The sequence below is a fragment of the Prosopis cineraria genome, unplaced genomic scaffold (assembly GCF_029017545.1).
Source record: "Prosopis cineraria cultivar Desert tree isolate PC_DT_omini unplaced genomic scaffold, ASM2901754v1 PC1, whole genome shotgun sequence".
NCBI lineage: Eukaryota > Viridiplantae > Streptophyta > Magnoliopsida > Fabales > Fabaceae > Prosopis > Prosopis cineraria.
The window spans coordinates 50,278,637-50,298,986 of NW_026555332.1; the positions used below are offsets into that span (position 1 = coordinate 50,278,637).

General features: G+C 36.0%; 3 protein-coding genes across 4 annotated transcripts; 2 read left to right on the plus strand and 1 right to left on the minus strand.

The window, feature by feature from the left end:
* The first annotated feature begins 3,899 nt into the window (after positions 1-3,899).
* On the plus strand, positions 3,900-6,358 carry LOC129305072 (remorin 4.1-like). Its single transcript, XM_054944990.1, has 2 exons — positions 3,900-4,757; positions 5,837-6,358. The coding sequence occupies exons 1-2, from the start codon at positions 4,104-4,106 to the stop codon at positions 6,026-6,028; spliced, it is 846 nt and encodes a 281-aa protein (XP_054800965.1). The 5' UTR covers positions 3,900-4,103; the 3' UTR covers positions 6,029-6,358.
* Positions 6,359-8,625: 2,267 nt separating this feature from the next.
* LOC129290623 (pentatricopeptide repeat-containing protein At2g33680-like) lies at positions 8,626-11,190 on the minus strand. The gene has a single exon (XM_054927454.1). The coding sequence runs from the start codon at positions 11,044-11,046 to the stop codon at positions 8,683-8,685; it is 2,364 nt and encodes a 787-aa protein (XP_054783429.1). The 5' UTR covers positions 11,047-11,190; the 3' UTR covers positions 8,626-8,682.
* Positions 11,191-11,812: 622 nt separating this feature from the next.
* Positions 11,813-20,064, plus strand: LOC129317401 (putative elongation factor TypA-like SVR3, chloroplastic). 2 transcript variants are annotated; one of them, XM_054961733.1, is made up of 14 exons: positions 11,814-12,252; positions 12,579-12,688; positions 13,281-13,484; positions 14,027-14,203; positions 14,662-14,814; positions 15,362-15,451; positions 15,705-15,839; positions 15,924-16,040; positions 16,272-16,423; positions 16,908-16,992; positions 17,585-17,679; positions 18,503-18,668; positions 18,855-19,050; positions 19,559-20,064. In XM_054961733.1, exons 1-14 carry the CDS (start codon positions 12,036-12,038, stop codon positions 19,690-19,692), a joined length of 2,031 nt encoding a protein of 676 aa, XP_054817708.1. In that variant the 5' UTR covers positions 11,814-12,035; the 3' UTR covers positions 19,693-20,064. The 2 variants fall into 2 exon arrangements, with proteins under 2 accessions (XP_054817715.1, XP_054817708.1); XM_054961740.1 differs by lacking the exon at positions 15,924-16,040 and having other exon boundaries at positions 11,813-12,252.
* Positions 20,065-20,350: the final 286 nt, after the last annotated feature.

The following is a 20,350-nucleotide window of genomic DNA, read 5'->3' on the forward strand; positions in this document are numbered from 1 at the left end:
TATGTTTTTTGAAACCATGTTTAAGCCCAAGATCAAGGCCTAATATATGCACTTTTGGTCAGCTTTAATGTCATCCAACATTTGTGTTGCCTGAAATCATGTTTGCAGTTCAATAATACTCAAACTACAGCTTTAGCCGACTCAAAATTAAGCAAAGCTTGCATTCAGCTTTGCATAGAATGGGATTTTTCTTCTAGATATATACAGCGATAGTGGCAGTGCCAGAATTTTAAGTCAAAGGGTGCAATATTTTTTAAAGTTTCAGTTGAACATATTTAAATTTCTTTTTTTAAAATTCAAACATTTTTAAAGTCGAGTTAAAGGGTGCAAAATATTTGAGCTAATAGATACAAAATAGTAAAATATATAACCTATTCTAATAATTTTTTTCAAGTTTAAGGGGTGCATTTGCCCCCCTTGAATTACACATAGCACCGCTCATGGATAGTGAGATGACATTTTATTGTAACTAAGCAACAGATAATTAATGATAACATTAAATTATCAAGATATGTAAACTGTGATAAAAAGGATGAAGAACAAGCTGATAAAAAGGGAAAAAAACGCATTCAATAATCTCTCAACATAGATAAAGATTAAGAATGAGTCACCATTAAAAAAAACAAATTATTATTATTATTTTAATAACAAACAATTCTTTAACAAAAACAATTCTGCATTAATATTCTCTTGAAAAATCTTTAAATATAATTATTAAAAAAATGACAACAAATAAAAATTAAAAAACACCGGGGGCTCCACGCAGTAAGATCACAGGGATGCGTACAGCGTAATGCTTCACTAAGAGACAAGTTTGATTTGGCTTTCGAAGATGCCTTTTATAATTTCTATCTTCTTTGTACTGTATTTACGACCCAATCCTCGCACGCCTATGACTCATCAGCTACATTTTTAAAACTTGGAACTTCATCTGAATATGTCACCCATGGTCCCAGACACGCCCACGTTTGTGTAATTGTATTTTTTTTTTAAATTCTTTTTCTCAACACTTATGTTCAAATGGAATAGAATATTTAAATAATATATATATTATATATAATGAATTTCAATGTTATATATTATGAATTTCCATAATTATTAATTTCAATAAATAACCAAATAATATTTTGAGAAAAAAGGCGTTCCGGTCAAGTTAATCGAGTGATTCATTTAATTTAATCCACGACCAACTCCAATCAAACAGTGCTCCATCAAAAAGGGTCGCGTTCAAGACACCAAGTTTATTTGAAGTCTTGCGCCTAAATTTGTTTGTTATGTGGTGGGATCACACCGTCACTTTTCTTCTTTATCTTTTCCATCCCCTCTCCAATTGCATCAAAAAGATAGCTGCCACTTATTTTAATACCAGCATGAACCAAAAACTAAAACATTATGAGGACTACCACGTGTCATTCTTCTAGTGGCCAACTAAAAGCGAAGATCATTTCCAGTCCTTTCTCAATCATAAAAAATGCAACGCGTCTCGCCAATCACACTGCACTTCGTTTCCTAATTAAGGTTTTTTAATGCCGAAAGAATGACAGCTAAATTAATGATAATTAAGTTTTTAATAATTTTTTAAAAAATAATTATAAGAATCAATTCAGATAGTTATAAATTTAAAAATGTTAATTAAAAATACAATATTTAAATTTTAAATATAATAATTAGTTTTCAATTCACATTTTTATTTATAGTTATTTAAATTAAAATTTACAATTTATTTTATAAAAAAATTTATTAGAGAGCTAACTGTAATTTATCGTTTTAGAAATTTATTGTCATTCTCCCTTGAAAATTTTGTTAATGGCCAGAAAGAGCGTCACTGTTTAGCTAGTAACGTGAGAAATGGGCTCGTTGAAAGCCCAACAAGCAAACGAAAAAGGAACCGCACACGCGGCGCGATAGGAAATGGTGTGACGTCAACAGTGCAAGCATGAGCGTGGGACCTACGTGGCTTCCTTCAGCGGGCCCTACGAATGATGATTTGCCAGGTGCGGAGATTTGTTTGGATATGCCAGTTAGCGTACGACACGTGTAGTCCATCTACGCGACCTAATATTGTGGGTTCCTCACCATTCTTCTAAGCCGACACTGGTGGGGAGAAAGATCTAAGAAAAGTTTTGCCATTAGGTCCTTCTTGTTCCGGGTAATTATTCAAAGCGCACGGTTGGCTGTTATTGTGAGTTTTGTTTAATGACCAGGATTCTCATTTTCGTATTTTTATGTGATTACCTGATATCCAATGATTAATTAATTACTCGGCGTCGTTAGACCTGATCGATGAGAGCTCTCTCAACATGGTGTATTTGCATAGTCGATCTTTGGATTTTTTTTTTTTTTAACAACACATTGAAATGCATGCTATATGTGATGATAAACTGATAATATATCCAATATATAATAATTATTACTTATAAAGTTGATAAAGAAATCTACTTTTTTTGAGTTATGAGATATACATGCACCCTTTGGGAAAATGTATAGAACAGATGAGTCTAGCCATGCATCCAAATATTTCAAGAGTCCTATGTCTATAAAGAAAGAGAAGCCTGAAACAGATTGTTACTTTCACAAACAAAGAAGATTTACATCGCATGATTTAATATATATACATAGAGAGAGAGAGAGAGAGAGGTTTTAATTATTATAAAGTTTTAGAACGTCGACCCTGAAACAGAGTACAGTAAGTTTAACGAACATCTCAATAAAACATCGCCTTGCCTAATGTTCAAGCGACGTCCATAAGATATTAAGATAGCTCCGACGATGAGGAGATTAAAATAAAAGACCACGAAAAATCTGCCGGAACAAAAGCCCCCCCGGGGAGGGGGATTTTATGAGGAAGACATGGCATGGGAATTTAATTAACGAACAACTCTTTTTAAATGAGAAACAGAGAAGAATGCAAAATTAAATGATAAAATTACTTTTTCCGGGTGATTTGAAAGCTAAATGCTTTTGAACTAAAGGGAGTGGGTGTATATGCATTTCCATCAGTTCAAGGAGCTGTATTAATCGTCGTAAGGTGACGGGAGTCACAATTACTTGTATCAAACCATCAATCGCGTCAGAAATTTTCAAATATAAATAAAATTAGAATTTATGCCCGAAGGCTGAACTAAACAGCATCAATCTTACACACAACGTGTTACGGGAATGCACATGCGCACGCGCATCACTATTTAATTTTGATTAATTTTTGGTAACTAGGAATGTTGCGCTTGACAAACACTATGTTGTGTTCAATAATTAGACCCGCGAGCAATTTGTATTATTTATAATTTTTAATTTATTAATAATACGACTTTCTATTAATTTTATATTTCATATCAATGCATTAATGATCATGTCATGGGCAAAATTCACCGTTCGGCATCGCGTCTAGAAATTGTTGTCTCTACAAATAAATCAGAACAGCACCGAAGTTAACAAGATTTTCATTGAGAGCCCACGAGGAGGATGGGGTGTTCAACTGTTTGGGAGCACATCGAGAGATTCACAAATGGCAACGACAAAAATTAGAAAAAAATAACTGAATATAAACACATATATTGAAAATGTATAAAAATAATAAGATACTTTTTTTATGAAAAATATAAAATATTTTTTAAAAAATTAAATGTTTAAAAATATAAAATATTTTTATTCTTTTAATGTGTAATTATTATTTTTTTAAGTGACTTTATATTTATTATAAAATATTTAATAAAAATAAATATAAAAAATTAAAGTTAATTTAAAAGTAAATAATTATTTTATTAAAAAATAAAATTTAATTAATTTTTTTTTTATATTTTTAACAAAAGTAGTACATATAATGGTATCTTTCTGGTTATATACTTTTAAACATACCAGAAAAGCATAAGGGATTAAATTTATGGTGAAGAGCTTCCTGAAATCTCCACTTGAATGCGTGTGGTTTATATCTCTGTTGGCTATGATCCCAAGAAAAAGAACTCTCACAAGCACATATGGTTCTGCAGCTTGCCACTATGCTGCAAGGAGAACCCCTAGACTCCGCCGTCTCTCGTCCACTTTCCTTCATTCACTGTTCTCCCTGATCCTCTATTACTGTTCTTGATAGCCTCTAAAACCTTGCTATGTTAAACCATCAAACACCTTCCACCACCCATCAACCCCAGGACGATCAAGATGATGACGAGAACATCAGAGAAATCCACGCTTTAACCCCATCTCACACTTCACACACCGCCAATCGTGCTCATCGCAGAGAAGCTTTGGACACACACGGCCGCCCCTCGTCGTCTCTGTCCGTGGCCAGCACGGAAGGAGCTTCCAGCGAGAATTTCACCAGCATGAGCAGGGAATTCAGTGCTCTGGTTCTCGCAGGGTCTAGTATTGATCCCAACAATGACAGCCCCATTGATGTGCATGACAATGAAGGAGGCAACAATCTGGGGAGAATTGGAGAAGAGGATTTGATGGAGGAGACGAATCCGCTGGCGATCGTGCCTGATAATCATCCGTTGGACCCGGTCCCGTCTCCGAGGAGGGGAGGAGTGGCCGGTGCGTCGTCGTCGTCGGCAGTGGCGGCTGCGTCGGGCGGCGGGAGTGGGCAGGGTGAAGTATCGGTGCAGAGGGTGAAGAAGGAGGAGGTGGAGGCGAAGATATTGGCGTGGCAGAATGCGAAGGTCGCGAAGATCAATAACAGGTTCAAGAGAGAAGACGCTGTGATCAATGGATGGGAAAGCGAGCAGGTCCAGAAAGCTACTTCATGGATGAAGAAAGTCGAGGTACGATTTACTGTCAGTTCACTCTTGACCCGTATTTAAAAAACGAGAGCGTATCACATAAGATAATTGAAGTTACTTGATAGGCTACACTGAAATTCTTCCTATTTTTGTTTTTCTGTGTCGTACATCCGCATGGTTCTTAGCACGCTAGTTTAGTAATTTGAGGTAATATGGTAGTTTGTTAATGATAATGATTAGATTCTTTGAATTTTGCGATGATGGTGCTTCTTCGAGTTCATGATTATTCGGAGGAATATACAACAGACCATATTGGGTTCGTTATTAAAAAGCGGTCGTGGATAAATCGATCATTGATCTTATCAATTCATGATCCATGATCAAGTCGAAAGGATAAAAAAGTCCACGAGTTATGTTAGATAGCACTCTGATGATTGTTACACTATTTTTCCTGGAAATATGTTCACGGGGTATTATATTCCAAAAATTGACTACCAATTATCAACCCTTGATCTTGATCATATTATATCATAGATTCAAAATCTTAAATAGGTTAAAGTTCAGTTTTGCTCTTTAACTGTACTCCCAAGGGAACCCAGTTCATTATCTCAACATTAATATATTATTCCTTTAAACTTTCAAAACCAGATCATTCTTGTCTATGCCGTTAATTGAAGTTAAGTTTAACTGTTAAATGCTGACGTAGATCAAATTGTCTGACTTTCTTTTGCAAGTATGTAAAGAAGCAGTTTGGTCCACGTTGGCATTTAATCTTCAAACTAACCTTAATAGGCATGCAAAAATGATTTGGTTTTGAGAGTTTAAGAGAAGAATGTACCGAAATTGCGTTTATGACACTGGGTAATCCTGATAATATAGTTTGAGGACAAGAGTTAGCTTTGACCCATGTTAAATCAACACTGGTTGAAAATGAAGTAAGGACCTCACGGATATCTGTTTTAATTGCGTAGAAGGTGTTTAAAGCCGAATCATCATCCACCCACAATCATTATTTTCCTTGACTCTAATTAACAGTATTGATTAACTTGCATTAAATGGTGAATGTGATGGTTAGTCCCAAAAAAAAAAAGATGAATATGATGACAAATTTGGGCATGCAGAGGAAGCTGGAGGAGAAAAGAGCAAAAGCATTGGAGAAAATGCAAAACGAGGTAGCCAAAGCACACAGAAAAGCAGAGGAGAGGAGGGCATCGGCAGAGGCTAAAAGGGGAACCAAAGTATCAAGAGTCCTCGAGATTGCCAACCTCATGAGAGCTGTTGGAAGACCTCCTGCCAAACGATCCTTCTTCTAAGCTCTTCATTATCGATCTTATATATATATCATTCCAAACCAAATTTCCCATCAAACATGTGTGTGATCAGAGAGCCCCTTTTGCTCTCCTAATTAGAGGGTTTTACTAGAGGGCTTGCATTATAGCTTAAAACAGAGAATGGAAGGAGAGAAAGATGATGATTTGGATACGTGTAACGCGTTTGAATGATTGGTTACACTGGTGGTTACGTTTGTGAGGTTAATCGTTTTGGGCTTTGTATATTAATGTATTGTATCTTTATTTAGTTGGCACCCACTTGTTGATATTGCTCACACGTAATAAATTGTGAGATTATGCCTTGCCAAATCAGTCATGAACTCTTCAAATCCTTCCTCTGTATCTCACGAGAAAGAAATCATTTTTTTTTTATCCTGGGAAAATAATTTGCCGGTCAATATAATCATAAAATAAGGAAAATGGAGCAGAATATTCTCGTGTTATTCCGAGTCCGAATCCTGAAGCAATTGGTGAGCCATTAAGCAAGTTCTTCACCAATGACGAGATAAGACTTCTGACAACTTAATGAGAGAAAGCAACCCATAAACTGGCATTATCTGAATGTGCGCATTCTTTTGGTAGTTTGAAATTGAAAGCACCGTTAACGAGAGTTAGAAACAGCAGCAGGTGTTGGGTTTTGCAGTGCGTGAAAGAAATTGAAGCGTGAATCGCCAGTGGGAAGCATTTATCTAGAAAAGGACGGACGTGGACATGGGACACATTGTCAACATAAACATGTGCTCAAACAATGTGTTGCCCTGGTATGGTAAATTCGTTCAATTAAAAAAGACGAAGAAGATTGTGGAAATCATGCATCCACTGGTGCCACTTTTCCTTAAAATAAGGTGAAGACTTGGTTATCTCTCGTGTTGTGCGTTCCGAGCATGTCTTTTTTCGTGAACAGGACCGATTTTATCTCCAGCACTTGTCACTTGAGATTTTAGAAGAGATAGGGCAATGGAGGTCTCTATCAAGCAAATATTTGATGTGATTGTGGCTGCTGATACTGTATATTGGCAGTTTGCTAAAAAAAAAATTATTTCCCACTTCATCTTGCATTGGCCCCACAGCTTTTTTCCCCCTTATTTTTTTTTAAATATGCTTGCTTGATTTTTCTAAGACCTAGGGCTTAGGGATGAATTGCATTCAGATTGCCCATCCTTCAGATATTATGATTTTTAATGATCACCTTTACATCTTAGTTTTTTTATATGACTTGTCATGGTTATGTATTAAAAAAAAAAAGAAGAACTATAGTCTTGACATATCACAATAATGATGTTGTAATCCTGTTAATAGATTAGGTGTGTATTTGGATTGAAAAATTTACAGGTGAAGTTAGGATTTAAAGTTAACAAATTAATATTAGAAAAAAAATCAATAAATGTAACGTCATTTACATTTGAATATTTTTTTTAAAATTAATTAGATAAATTAAAATTTATTTAAATAATTTGATTCAAAAGTCAGTTAAGATATTTAAAAACAAAAATAAACATAAAATTTTTTGTATATATTTTTTGACTTATTAATAAGTAAAAAGTATTAAACTAAAATTACAACTAATACGTAAAAATCTTAGATATTCAACTATGAAAACTAAAAATTTTAATTGATATAATTTACAAGTGGATCTTTAATTATATAACAAATACGTTACATCTACCTTAATGATCTAGATAAATTTGACGAGGATACTTTGCTAATATTAATATCTTACTCATGGACATCTATATTTTCATTTTTAGCTCGTATGAATTACTCATTAATAATTAAATTTTCTTGATAAAGTTTTGTATTGTTATTATTGCACAAATAATTTTAATTTTTGTTTTATATCTAAATTGAGTGAATTGTTATTACATGGTTTTACAATATACGGGTATATATTCTTGAAATGTTGCAACAATTTTTGACAAAATAAAAACTTTTAACTAATTTCAGCTACATGCCTTAATCCACTTTATCCAGTTAAAAAATTTCTCATAGAAAAGACATAAGGGACTAAATTATAAAAATGCAAAACATATTTTTTAATTAAAAATGTCATTCACGGCCAAACAATTTAGAAATATTATTATTTAGTCATGGCAAGCCTCATTTATGCCCCCCTTTTTTTGTATTCAATAAATCTTGCTCAAGGTGACACCTGCCTTGATTTTCCCATATTCAGGTTATGGATTATTGGGTAATGTAATTAGTTAATCAATATAACACATGATCTAAATTTTTATAAATTTTATAATATATTATAATTTTTTGATAAAATAATATATTATATTTATAAGTATGGATAAATGCATAAAGATTATTTCAAATTTTATAGGCATGTATGAAAAGATGATATGTTGATCAAAATGTCAAAAAGCAAAGAGTGGAAGGGTGATTCTTAAAGATTACGCAGTGGTGAAATTGCTTGTCTAGGATTTTTAAAGAGCATTAAATGCTTTGAACAGATCAACGCTAACGCTGGATGCAGAAGCCATAAGAGATAGCTTCGGAAAAAAAGATCATTCAGACTCAAATTTCAGTTGAAAATTTTTTCCAATACAAACAATATTTTTTAAGCTTTTCCGAACTTTAAGTTAGAGAATTATCCACACACACACTAAAGCAACTCTAGTGATATTATTATGTTATAAGCAATCTGAAAGCAGTTGGAGATTATTACTGTGATTACAGCTCCAAGCAATCTCACCTCTTAAAAGATCCAGAATTGCATAAATTTCTCTGCTTTCTGGGTGCTCTCTGTCACTCGCTATAAAATAGTGAATCTCAGAGTCCATCTCAATCCAGCTGGAACCTGTTTCCTTAGTCAGCTTCAGGTCATTCATGGCTGTTCTAACCTTTGCAGCCTCTTCCAACATTCCGCCTTCAGCATACATATTTGAAATAAGAATGTAAGAGGAGGCTTCATTGGGTGCCAAATCAAGCAATTTCTTTGAAGCTGACATGCCAATATGTAAATCACCACACTGTTTACAGGCGTTCACTAAAGTCCTCCAAAGCAAAGGTGAGTCTGCAAATGGGCTCTCTCTGATAATATCCATGGCCTTGGCTAGTTTTCCTGCTCGTCCAAAAAGATCTACCATGCAAGCAAAGTGCTCAATTACAGGCTTAATTCCATACTTGGATTCCATTTCATCGAACAAGCATATCCCATTTCCCCATAAACCTGAATAACTGGATGCTTGAAGGACAGACAATATTGTAATCTCATCTGGAGGAAAGCCTTCTTCCTTCATATGCTCAAACAAAAGAAGCGCTTTGTTTCCATCACCTTGAAGGGAATATGCAGATATTATGGCGTTCCATGTCACATGATCATGGCTCATATTACTGAATATTTGATAAGCATCCTGAATGCTACCACATTTAGCATACATGGTAATCACAGCATTACCTACAGCAGACTCTGCTTCAATTCCCGTCTTAATGGAGTAAGCATGAAGACTCTTCCCTGCAACTAAGCAAGCTTGATCAGCATACAAGCTAAGGAGCCGTGAAAAAGTTACCCAATCCGGCCTCACATCATTGAGTCTCAAATTGTGTAACAAGACCATAGGATCTTCATCATTCTCAAAATTGGAATTTAAATATCCAACTAAGATTGCATTAAATGAAGCAACGGTTTTACTTGGGAGTCTGTCAAAAACCACTCTTGCATATTGAAAGCACCCACATTTAGCATACAGATCAATTAAAGCGGTCCCAATATTTACTTCGGAGGCATGACCAAGCTTTACCGTGAGTCCATGGATTTGAAGCCCAGATTCCAAATTATTGCATTCTGAACATCCATCCAGTATAATACAGAGGACAACAGAGTCAACATACGCTCCAATCTCAAGCATATCTAAGAATAATTTAACGGCTTTCTTAGTATAGCGATTCTTAACAAAAACTGAAAGAATTGCGGACCAGGAGATCAAAGACCTCGCGTTCAGCTCAACAAACATTTTTTCAGCTTCTCTGACCAACCCATGCTGCCCATACATTGTAATCAGAGCATTTCCAAGAGGTGTTTCACCCATGTAACCATACTTCACAGCTAGCCCGTGTAGTTGCTTCCCTTCATAGAGTCCTATGCTTGAATCACTGGCACTGATCGTATTTGTAAATGTATAATCGCTTGGCTTCAATCCATCGTTTAGCAGATCCACAAAGGCCAGAAATGCCTTGCTCCCAAAACCTGCCTTGCCATATTCCAGAATCATATAATTTATGCACTGGACATCTTTAGCAGATAAGTTATCGAACACCTTCTCTGCATTTTCCAAGCAGCCACTTTTTGAGTACATAGAAACCAAAGAAGTCGCCACAACAACGTTCTCCTCAAACCCATTTTTTATAATAAAAGCATGAACTTGCTCCCCATGAATACAATCTTCAGGAGAGTTACATGCCTGCAGGACTACTGAGCAAGTGTGCTCGTTGAACTTCTCTCCAAGCTTATACATATCACGCCCGATATGAAAAAAAGATTCGAAATCACCATTCTTCAAATATCCCTTCATCAGAGTAGTCCAAGAAACTTTGTTCCTAACAAGCATTCCATCAAACACCCGCTGTGCATCGGCCATTTTATTGAATTTTGAGTAAACATTTATAAGGTTGTTATGCACAAAAAGGTCATCTTCACAATTAAATTTTATTAAGGAACCATGAATTGCACGAGCCAGCATAAGATCTTTCGCCTCAATTGAGCTTTGTATGAGCCGAGGCCAGTCTTGCTGAGGAGAGTACGGTTCACAAATTGCAGCAGCAGAGAGTTCGAGACATTGGGCTACTTCAAGCTTGATACTTTGAGACCGTATGTGCTTATAACAAGGATAAAGGAAGCCAATATTGGGCGTTTTTGGTTTCAACGGAGACAGAACTTGTAATTGACTAGAAGAAGTACTCGAAAGGCGGGTGGTGGGAGTGAGCGCTTGGAACAACCCTTCAGCCATTGGACTTGTGAAATGTGCTTCAATTCGTGATTCGTCATTTAACACCATTCTGATTGGGCTCTTCCAGTAGGTCAGTTAAAGACGAATGATGGACTAACGTCTGAAAGACGGACGTACGGAGAAGGCAGGCCATGATCATCCAGTTAGAAATCTTGTAGTCCAACGTGTCCACCATAAAAGTTGATATGGATATGTAAATAGTAAATCATTGCTTCCACTTTGTTATTAAAAAAACTTTGTTTCTATTTATATGAGTTTAATCAATTTATACCCTTTTCTGGTAAGGATTTACACCCAAATTGCCCTAAGGATTTATACCATGTTCTTGAATCTTTTATGCGATTTCATTGATATCCCAAAACTCGAAAGTGCTCTTTAAAATCTAACACCAACTTCCTGTTAGATTCTCGTATTTTCATATACTATTGCGGTTCAAGTGTGACACGTTTTCCAAAAATAAATAACCTTCTAATGAAGAAAAATATTATATTACGTTTTGTTCATCTGAACTGAATGCATTCAAATATTAATATAAGTCACTTTAAATAATCTGATTATGGAGAGTAGTAGTTAAATTATTCATGTATTTTGAGAAAAAATATTTTTAAAAATATCATATGTAAAAAATTATGAAAATATAAAATTTCGAATAATCAGGGCTTGAAACTAACTTGTATACAGGATTGAAGGAAACATCGTTCTTCATTAAGAATAAAGAATATGCTTTCGATTTTCACCAAAAGAAAAAAAAAAAAAAAAAGAATACAGTTTCGATCAAGTTATCCAAAGGCCTCTCTGGTGAGCCCTGTACGAGGACGTGGTCTGAAAGAGGCCGTCGAATTCATTGAGGCAGGGAAGCGAAAAACCATATAGCCTCACAGCATCGTCATCGTGTGCCGCGAAATATGTGTAGTCTTATTAGTGGCTTCAGAATTGTCAATCCCCACCAATATTAGCCTCATTCCCAAATCCCCTCTTCCTCCTCCTCCCTCTCGGGACTTTTTCTGCAACTTGGAGAGAGTGAGAGCGCATTGGGAATGGCACTCAATACGCACAGGGTTTCCTTTTCCTTCTCTATGGTCGGGCCGTCTAGCCTGAGAAGAACCTCTTCTGCTTCCCACTTTGCTAGCCAACCATTTGGCCTTCCCTTTTCTTCCTCATCGCCCGTCAAACTGCCTTCGCAATTTGTTTCCAGGAACTCTAATTGCCGGCCCATCAAATGCTCCGTTTCTGAAGCTACAGAACCCAAGACTGGTGATTCTGATTCGCTCTCTTACTTTATCGTTTTAAGCCTTGAATTTGATGTGATGGATGCCTTGCTGAAATAATGACTATTAGCTCGAATTCTCGAAGGCGGCATAGGAATCTTATCTTGAAAATGATAACAATGGATTGGAGGGGTCATCCTTCACCCATATATAACATTTGTGAATTGTTAGACTCGTGCATCATGTTAAATATTGGATATTTCGTTTCTTTCTGTGTCTCATACGAAGTTAAATATTGCCTTTGGCCTACATTTCCACCACAATTGTAGATATATTTTGAGATTTTTAATACGTTCTTTATTTCCACCTTAGAGAAGAAGAAACAGCAGGAGAGAAGAAGAGACATAAGAAACATAGCAATCGTAGCTCATGTTGATCATGGAAAAACAACTTTAGTTGATGCGATGCTGAAACAAACAAAGGTAACGCAGAAGATATTTGCATGAGTAAATGCATTTCTCCAACGTCTTTTATGGTGAAGCATACGGATTAAAAAGTTCCATAAACTACAAAAGCACTTGCCATATATACGGGTTCAACCGTACAAGTTTAAGCACCAGCCCAGATATTATTTTAGCGAGAAGGCACAGCCTAGGTTCTTGAAACTTGTACACGTAGCCTCCAAGCTCCAACATCTCTGTGAGACTGTGACGAAACTTACCTATCCAAAATTTTAATATATTACATAATCTCTCACATTGGATTCAAAGATCCTAATTAAATGATTAGTTTTTCTAAACAATAATCAAATGTCTAGGTTTGCTCTTCTCTGACCTGGTGCTTAAAATTGAGACGACGCAGATAGAAGTTGGAAGTACTTTTTATATTTTTCTCCCTATATTACCATTGATTATTTAAATGAAATATGACTTGGTGGGTGCTCAAGGCTTCTTCACCTGTTTAGAGCTTCCATGGAAAAATCAAATAATAAATCCTCACTATCTTACTTTCCTTCATCCGTTTGAAAGGAGTGAGGTGTCACTGGTGATTTGCTTATGTTGATCTCTGGTGCAGGTATTTCGTGATAATCAATTTATACAGGAAAGAATAATGGATTCAAATGATTTGGAGCGTGAAAGAGGAATCACAATACTAAGTAAAAATACATCTGTCACCTTTAAAGACACCAAGATTAATATAATAGATACTCCAGGTCACTCTGACTTCGGAGGTGAAGTGGAGCGCATCCTAAATATGGTGGAAGGAATCCTTTTAGTGGTACAGCTCTATTGTTCTATTTCTTTCTGGTTGATCATGATCATTGATTGAAATTTACTGATTCTTAGCTGCTTGCTACGTTAGTCACCTGTAAGAAAACCATGCTTTTCTTATCCTTTTTTTTTTTTTTTTGAAGTGTGGGTAATTGTACAGTTCAACCATTCAAGAATATCCCAGATACCGTATCTTGTCTTTTTTTTTTTTCCCCCCTCCTGGGATTGGCCTCAGGCTTCTACAACTCTGGTTTCATATGTGCATGGTTTTCATGTTCTCTTTTGTTTTGACTTGCAGCAATACTGTCAACATTGGTTTGAATTTACAAATAGAAAGAATGAATTAATGCTTCTCCTTTTTATTCTGATTAAGCACTCGTACTACATTAATCTATCCTTGTTACGTGGAAGACTTTTAGAGTGGTTTACTCTATTTACAGCAGTGTTATGCTTTCTATAGGTGTTTGATATTTTTCCCTTAAATGTGACTTCTTGTAATATGTAGTACCATCTGACTTTTAAATACAAGTTGCTTCTCTATTTCTGCAGGTAGATTCTGTTGAAGGTCCAATGCCACAAACAAGATTTGTTTTAAAGAAGGCCCTAGAGTTTGGGCATGCAGTTGTGGTTGTTGTCAATAAAATTGATAGACCATCTGCTCGGCCGGACTTTGTCATCAATTCTACTTTTGAGCTGTTTCTTGAACTAAATGCGTCGGATGAACAGGTAAATTGATTATTTAATTTAAAATAATGATGGTTTGACTTTCCCATACTGCAGAAATTGGGTTGGAATGTCCTTTTTTTCCCTTAGAAAATAATTTATTGATGAGAAGGGAGAAATGATACAAAAACTGAGGACAAGGCGTCCTCCCTAAGCTTGGAGGGGGGGGGGCAGTGTCTGAGAAGAGCATCACAACCCTTTGTAAAATTTCATGGAAAACCCCTCTAAAAAACAACTTGTTGAAGCTCACAAAGAAGCCACAAAATTATTAATCTCCCTAAAAAGATCTGATGGAAGAAATATCTGACTAAAAACTCTCGCTCTCCATTCTAGGTTTGGGATTTTGTCACATGTCACATGTCATTTGTCAAATAACTTATGTGGTTTATATTGTTAAAGTAGTCTAAGTAGTCTCCGGATTCTGTAAATAATATGATAGTTTTTCCTTTATATGCGTGCAGTGTGACTTCCAAACAATATATGCTAGTGGCATAAAGGGACAAGCAGGACTATCTCCTGAAAATTTGGCAGAAGATCTTGGCCCATTGTTTGAAGCTATAATCAGATGTATCCCTGGACCACATATTGACAAAGATGGTGCACTGCAAATGCTTGTTAGTGATTATCAGTTTATTATATATCACTTTTCTGTTTTTTAATTGATTTTATCTTTTTAAATTATTTTTCCTGTGCTGACCTCCATGATGTCAAATTGTTGAATAATGGATCAATTGCTAATGGCTTGTCTTTTGCTGATCTTTTCTTAACCATATAACTGCACTGACGCCAGGTTTGTCAGTATCAAAAGCTAAATAACTGATTATTTATGGATTGGCCATGTTCAGATATGAAAACTATTAGATGTGGAGTCATATAATCTATTTTAGCTTTCTCTGCCTTTTGTTAATCTTCCCAGTTCAATCTATCTAATGAACAAATAGCATTCCCCCCCACCCCCAAAGTTATTCTTTAATATTTGAGGATGTTGAGCGAACTTTTATTCCCATTATCTTACCACCTTAAGGGAAACAAAAAGAGAATAAAAAGTGAAGATCAGTAACAAGCGTATATGCTCGATAACACAGAATAAAGTTATTTGTTAAATTATGTGTTTATGCTAAAGATCTAATCCCTACTCTTGCCCTTTGCACTCCTATCCAGGCTACAAATATTGAGTACGATGAACATAAAGGGCGTATAGCGATTGGACGATTGCAAGCCGGAGTATTAGAAAGGGGCATGGATGTCAGGGTGAGAGTATTCCCTTTTTTCTCTCCTCTCTTTTCCTATTTCTAATCTCCCCCGTTACGTGCTTCACCTTTTACCTGATGACAATACTGATTCTTGAAATTTGACAAATAATAAGTGAAATTTATGGGGGAGATATTTGCGTGTTTTTTTTTTTTAATGGGAGACATTTGAGATTACTGTGGCTTAGTTTCAAATTTGCACAATCATCTATTTTCTTTAGAAATGGAGTCAAAGATTTCTTTCCTTTATCCAGGTTTGTACAACTGAAGATTCATGTAGATTTGGGAGAATTAGTGAGCTTTTTGTGTATGACAAATTCAGTAGAGTCCCTGCAGACCGCGTGGAGGCTGGTGATATATGTGCTGTTTGTGGAATTGCTGATATTCAGGTACCCCCTGATGGTTTATGATTTAGGATGGAATTCATATTATATATGTGTTGACCTTTTTAACTATTTTAATTCTTTAATTAGATTGGGGAAACCATTGCTGACAAAGTATCAGGGAAGCCACTGCCATCCATCAGGGTGGAAGAACCCACTGTGAAAATGTCTTTTTCTATAAACACTTCACCTTTTGTTGGGCGTGAGGTATATCTGTTAACATCATAAGTTGCATGGGACAATCTTGATCTGCATCTGTTCTATAAGAATGTCTTGGTGCCATCTCTGAGGCACCATAACTGTCATAACTGATTAGTTTTAGCTAGCATAGCTGGTTGACAGTATTGGAATTTCTGCTCTAACAGTTAGGTAATAGTTAATTGCTAGTTTCTTCTGTTGGTTTGGCTATACTAACAAAAGTTTCTCTAAACTTTCCAGGGAAAGTATGTCACTAGTAGGAACTTAAGGGATAGGCTCTATCGTGAGCTAGAGCGAAATTTGGCTATGAGAGTTGAAGATGGTGAAACAGCAGATACCTTTATTGTCAGTGGCCGTGGTACTTTGCACATAACCATACTCATAGAAAACATGTAAGTATGAATCAAGAAATTTCAGCAAATAATGACTTTTAAAATTTCTTACTATAGCCATAGTATGATATGAAATTATATAGGGAAGCAGGTGGCAATATCTCTGCCAGTCAGACACTGAAATAAAGCCACCATTAAGGCATTGAAATCTTAGGATCTAAAAGGGGTGGACTGTTGACAATCCATAGCAGTTGACCAGATCAGACAACAACTACAGTAAAATAAAAAAGAAGAAATATACACATAAGAGAAAACCTATTTAAGGTTGGATTACAGTCATATAAAATGAAATTAATTGGGAAATAAATAAGTTCTTTGATGCTAAAATATGATGATAAGGCTAATCCGAAAATTAGCAAGTCCAGAATTACAAAATTCTGACGATGATTGTTTTTTCCTTTTTATTTATTTTGTTCCTAATATGGAATTTGCTTCCCCAACCCCCCCCCCCAAAAAAATAATAATAATAATATGGCATTTGCAGGCGAAGAGAAGGATATGAATTCATGGTAGGTCCTCCCAAGGTTATCAACAAGAAAGCAGGTGATCAATTGCTGGAACCATATGAGGTGACTTTGCGAGCAATGCTTTATATTTTTGTTTTAAAGACTTGTATAGTCAAATGAGCATGTTCAAGCATAACTGGTAGTGTTGTTTAGCCTTATACGACTTGTATTGAAATGCTTGTTTCACATGATTTTTTATTCTGGTCTTACTACAGGATCACTGAAAGAGCCTTAAACTGATTTCTTCTACAATAATGTGTAAATAAATAGATTAAATTCCTCTGAAACTACGCTAGTGAATATGAAGGATCCTGGACAATGTTACGGCCCTTTTGTTTGCATCTTCCCAATTATTATTTCCCTCTGGCTTTTATTTGATTTGACTACATTTTTGCCTCGAGAACCAACATTCTTAATTATACAAACAATTTAAGATGATATAATATCGAAGCATTTAAACATATTGGAACTCATAATTTCCTCCCTTGAGTTCCTGACTTGGAGTAATGAACCTTTACTTTGCTACGAAGCACTGAAACTGTCATTTGTATCTTCTGCAACGCTCCAAAATCCATGAGTAAGAATATCCCTTCTTACTGGACGGGTTAATCATTATTATTTTGGTCATTTCATGTATAATGTTAAATGATTGCAGATTGCCACTGTGGAGGTACCAGAAGAACACATGGGGGCTGTTGTTGAACTTCTGGGCAAGAGGCGAGGGCAAATGTTCGATATGGAAGGAGTTGGGTATGTAGAAATGGTTCTCTTCTATTTTAATTATGATATAGTTAACTCTTCAAAGCTTTTCTTTGGATATTGAACATATGCCCCATGTGAATGTGAATTGTAACATAATAACGGGAGATTGAGGGGCTTTTTTTTTTTGAAAGGATGTTTGTGATTAAGGCCTGACTTGGAGATTAATTGATTGGTAATACGTTCAGATATGCATGAGTAATGATAAAGGCGTCATCCAATGTGGCCTTTTAGAAAGAAGGGAGACAAAAACCGCACACGAGACAATTTTCTACTAAAAAAGAAGAGGGTCTTCCCTGAAAGAGGGTTCTTGAGTCATGGAACAAAAGTCTATTCTCATGTAAAAACAAACTAAAATAGTTTCTGTCAAGTGGCTGGCTATCAAGGTTGATGAAGCACCACATATTTCAAGACCTGCCTTGGAAAAAGCTTATTTTGTTGTTGAATGACTTCCATGGCTAATAAAGGATTCATAATTTTCTACCCTCCCATGAAGGATTAGCTGGTAGTATTAGATACCAGATCATGCTCGTAAAAAAAAAAAAAAAAAAAAATTGAGAGATGTTTTCATGCACTAATAGTTATAGTTATAATATTAATATTAACCATGCAAAAGTTTCTCGATAGATTCCTGTCTGAGCTGTACAAATGATTGATTGCTTCCTCTTCCCAATTATAGGGCCTTTGTTAGTGTTAGTAACTTGCTATACTTGGGCCCCCAGAAAACCAAAAGATAGTTATCACTGCTTATCCCCTCATCTGCGCCCGTACTGATGTAACAATCTTTCTGATAATCTCTTTATTTTATCCCTAGATCGGAAGGAACTACCCTACTGAAATATAGGATTCCAACCCGTGGCCTTTTGGGATTGCGGAATTCTATCTTAACAGCTTCCCGTGGAACAGCAATTCTCAACACTCTCTTTGATAGCTATGGACCTTGGGCAGGGGACATCAGTACTCGGGATCAAGGCTCACTGGTAACTTACTTTCCTGCTACTGCAAATTTTGATTATGATACCCATACTGTTCAGCCTCATCCCTGGGGCTGCAGACGTCTCCTTTGGGTCACTGAGAGCAGATTAAAACAGCTTTATTTATAGTAGCTCTTCAGAACGCCTGTGCCTCGTCCATACATTAATTAATTGTACATTATTGATTTACAGGTTGCTTTTGAAGATGGAACAAGTACTTCTTATGCGCTTGCTAGTTCACAGGAGAGGGGACAGATGTTTATCCGTCCTGGAGTGGATGTTTACAAAGGTCAAATTGTTGGCATTCATCAGCGACCTGGGGATTTGGCCTTGAATGTTTGCAAGAAAAAAGCCGCAACAAACATACGTTCCAACAAGGAACAAACAGGTGAGAAGAGCTCTAGTGCAGTTGCAATTTTCTTTCCATACGAAATACACAAATGCACAAGAAGTGTTCTGATGCAGTTACTAGTTACTAAAGTTACTTATTTATGCTCTAAGAGACAAAATCTCTTAAAAAATGGTTATTTTATTTTATCTACTTTGCTTACTACTATTCTAGAGTTCCTTCAAGTCGAACCTGAACTGACAAACAATCCTAGCTGTAGCTAGGCTTCAAGTCCATGTACTTGGTAACTTGGGTTATACCACATCTTGGTTTCTGCACTCACCTGCTTTGCCCTCATAAAAACATAGCTTCTTAGGAGGGCTTTTCAGACTATAGTTATTCACAAGTCTTGGGCCGATAGAATTCTTTACGGCAGATTTGAGCCTTTTTTTGAGCCCCGAGTTTTTTTTTAAAAAAAAAGAAAGAAAAAAAGAACTCTCATTGTAAGTTCTCCACTCTAGTTGTAAGCTAGGAATTGTGCAATTTTTAATCTTACTCTCTTGCGCAGTGATTCTTGATACACCGATGGATTATAGTCTGGATGACTGCATCGAATACATCCAAGAAGATGAACTGGTAGAGGTCACTCCCCAAAGCATACGAATGTGCAAGAATCCCAAACTAGCAAAGAAAACAAGGTAGATTTCCACAGTATACCTGCAACTTGCAGATAGCTGGTCACGCTGCGGAATCCATTAATATATTTGTTGGTAGTGAAAAGTCAAGCCACTTAGCGCTTCATGTAATAACCACAAATTCTTCTCACCCGCTGTAAAATTTATAGGGGCTGCTGATTAGAAAAATTGATTATTTGAGGGCACAGAGAGGCCCTGAATTTTTGTTTATTTTATAAAGGCACTAGCATTTAGCAGTAAGAAAGTCAACAGATGCATTCTTTGTGAAATGATTATTGATGAATCGTGACGTACCAGAGAAGTTAAATGTCTGGGATGATTTGTAATGCAACATCAGATTGTTAATCTTCAGTCTGAACAGAATCTTCGTTATCCGAAATATTATGTTGTCCTTCTTCGTTCTTCCAGACATATTGCAGAATGAGTCTGGAAAACTGAAAGGTCATGCTGCGGTGCATTATGTACTTGCTTTCCTGTTGAGAATTCGAAAAATTCAAAAATCACAATATTCCCATACCTCGGACGTTGCAAATGCAATCGATATAAAGCTAGGCTAAGGACTTCTTCACGACAAACCTTTGGGTGAACTTTTCTCATCCTGCAATCTTGACTGATTTTTCCCTCCGGCATATCAATTATATTGTTACCCACTTCTTTTTTCTTAC

Excerpts from the sequence above, each read along its gene's own strand:
- LOC129305072 (XM_054944990.1), top strand. The coding sequence starts at position 4,104 with ATGTTAAACCATCAAACACCTTCCACCACCCATCAACCCCAGGACGAT. Across the intron at positions 4,758-5,836 it reads CATGGATGAAGAAAGTCGAG|AGGAAGCTGGAGGAGAAAAG; the intron begins GTACGATTTACT and ends TTGGGCATGCAG.
- LOC129290623 (XM_054927454.1), bottom strand. The coding sequence starts at position 11,046 with ATGGTGTTAAATGACGAATCACGAATTGAAGCACATTTCACAAGTCCA.
- LOC129317401 (XM_054961733.1), top strand. The coding sequence starts at position 12,036 with ATGGCACTCAATACGCACAGGGTTTCCTTTTCCTTCTCTATGGTCGGG. Across the intron at positions 15,452-15,704 it reads AAAGGGGCATGGATGTCAGG|GTTTGTACAACTGAAGATTC; the intron begins GTGAGAGTATTC and ends TCCTTTATCCAG. Across the intron at positions 18,669-18,854 it reads CTCGGGATCAAGGCTCACTG|GTTGCTTTTGAAGATGGAAC; the intron begins GTAACTTACTTT and ends ATTGATTTACAG.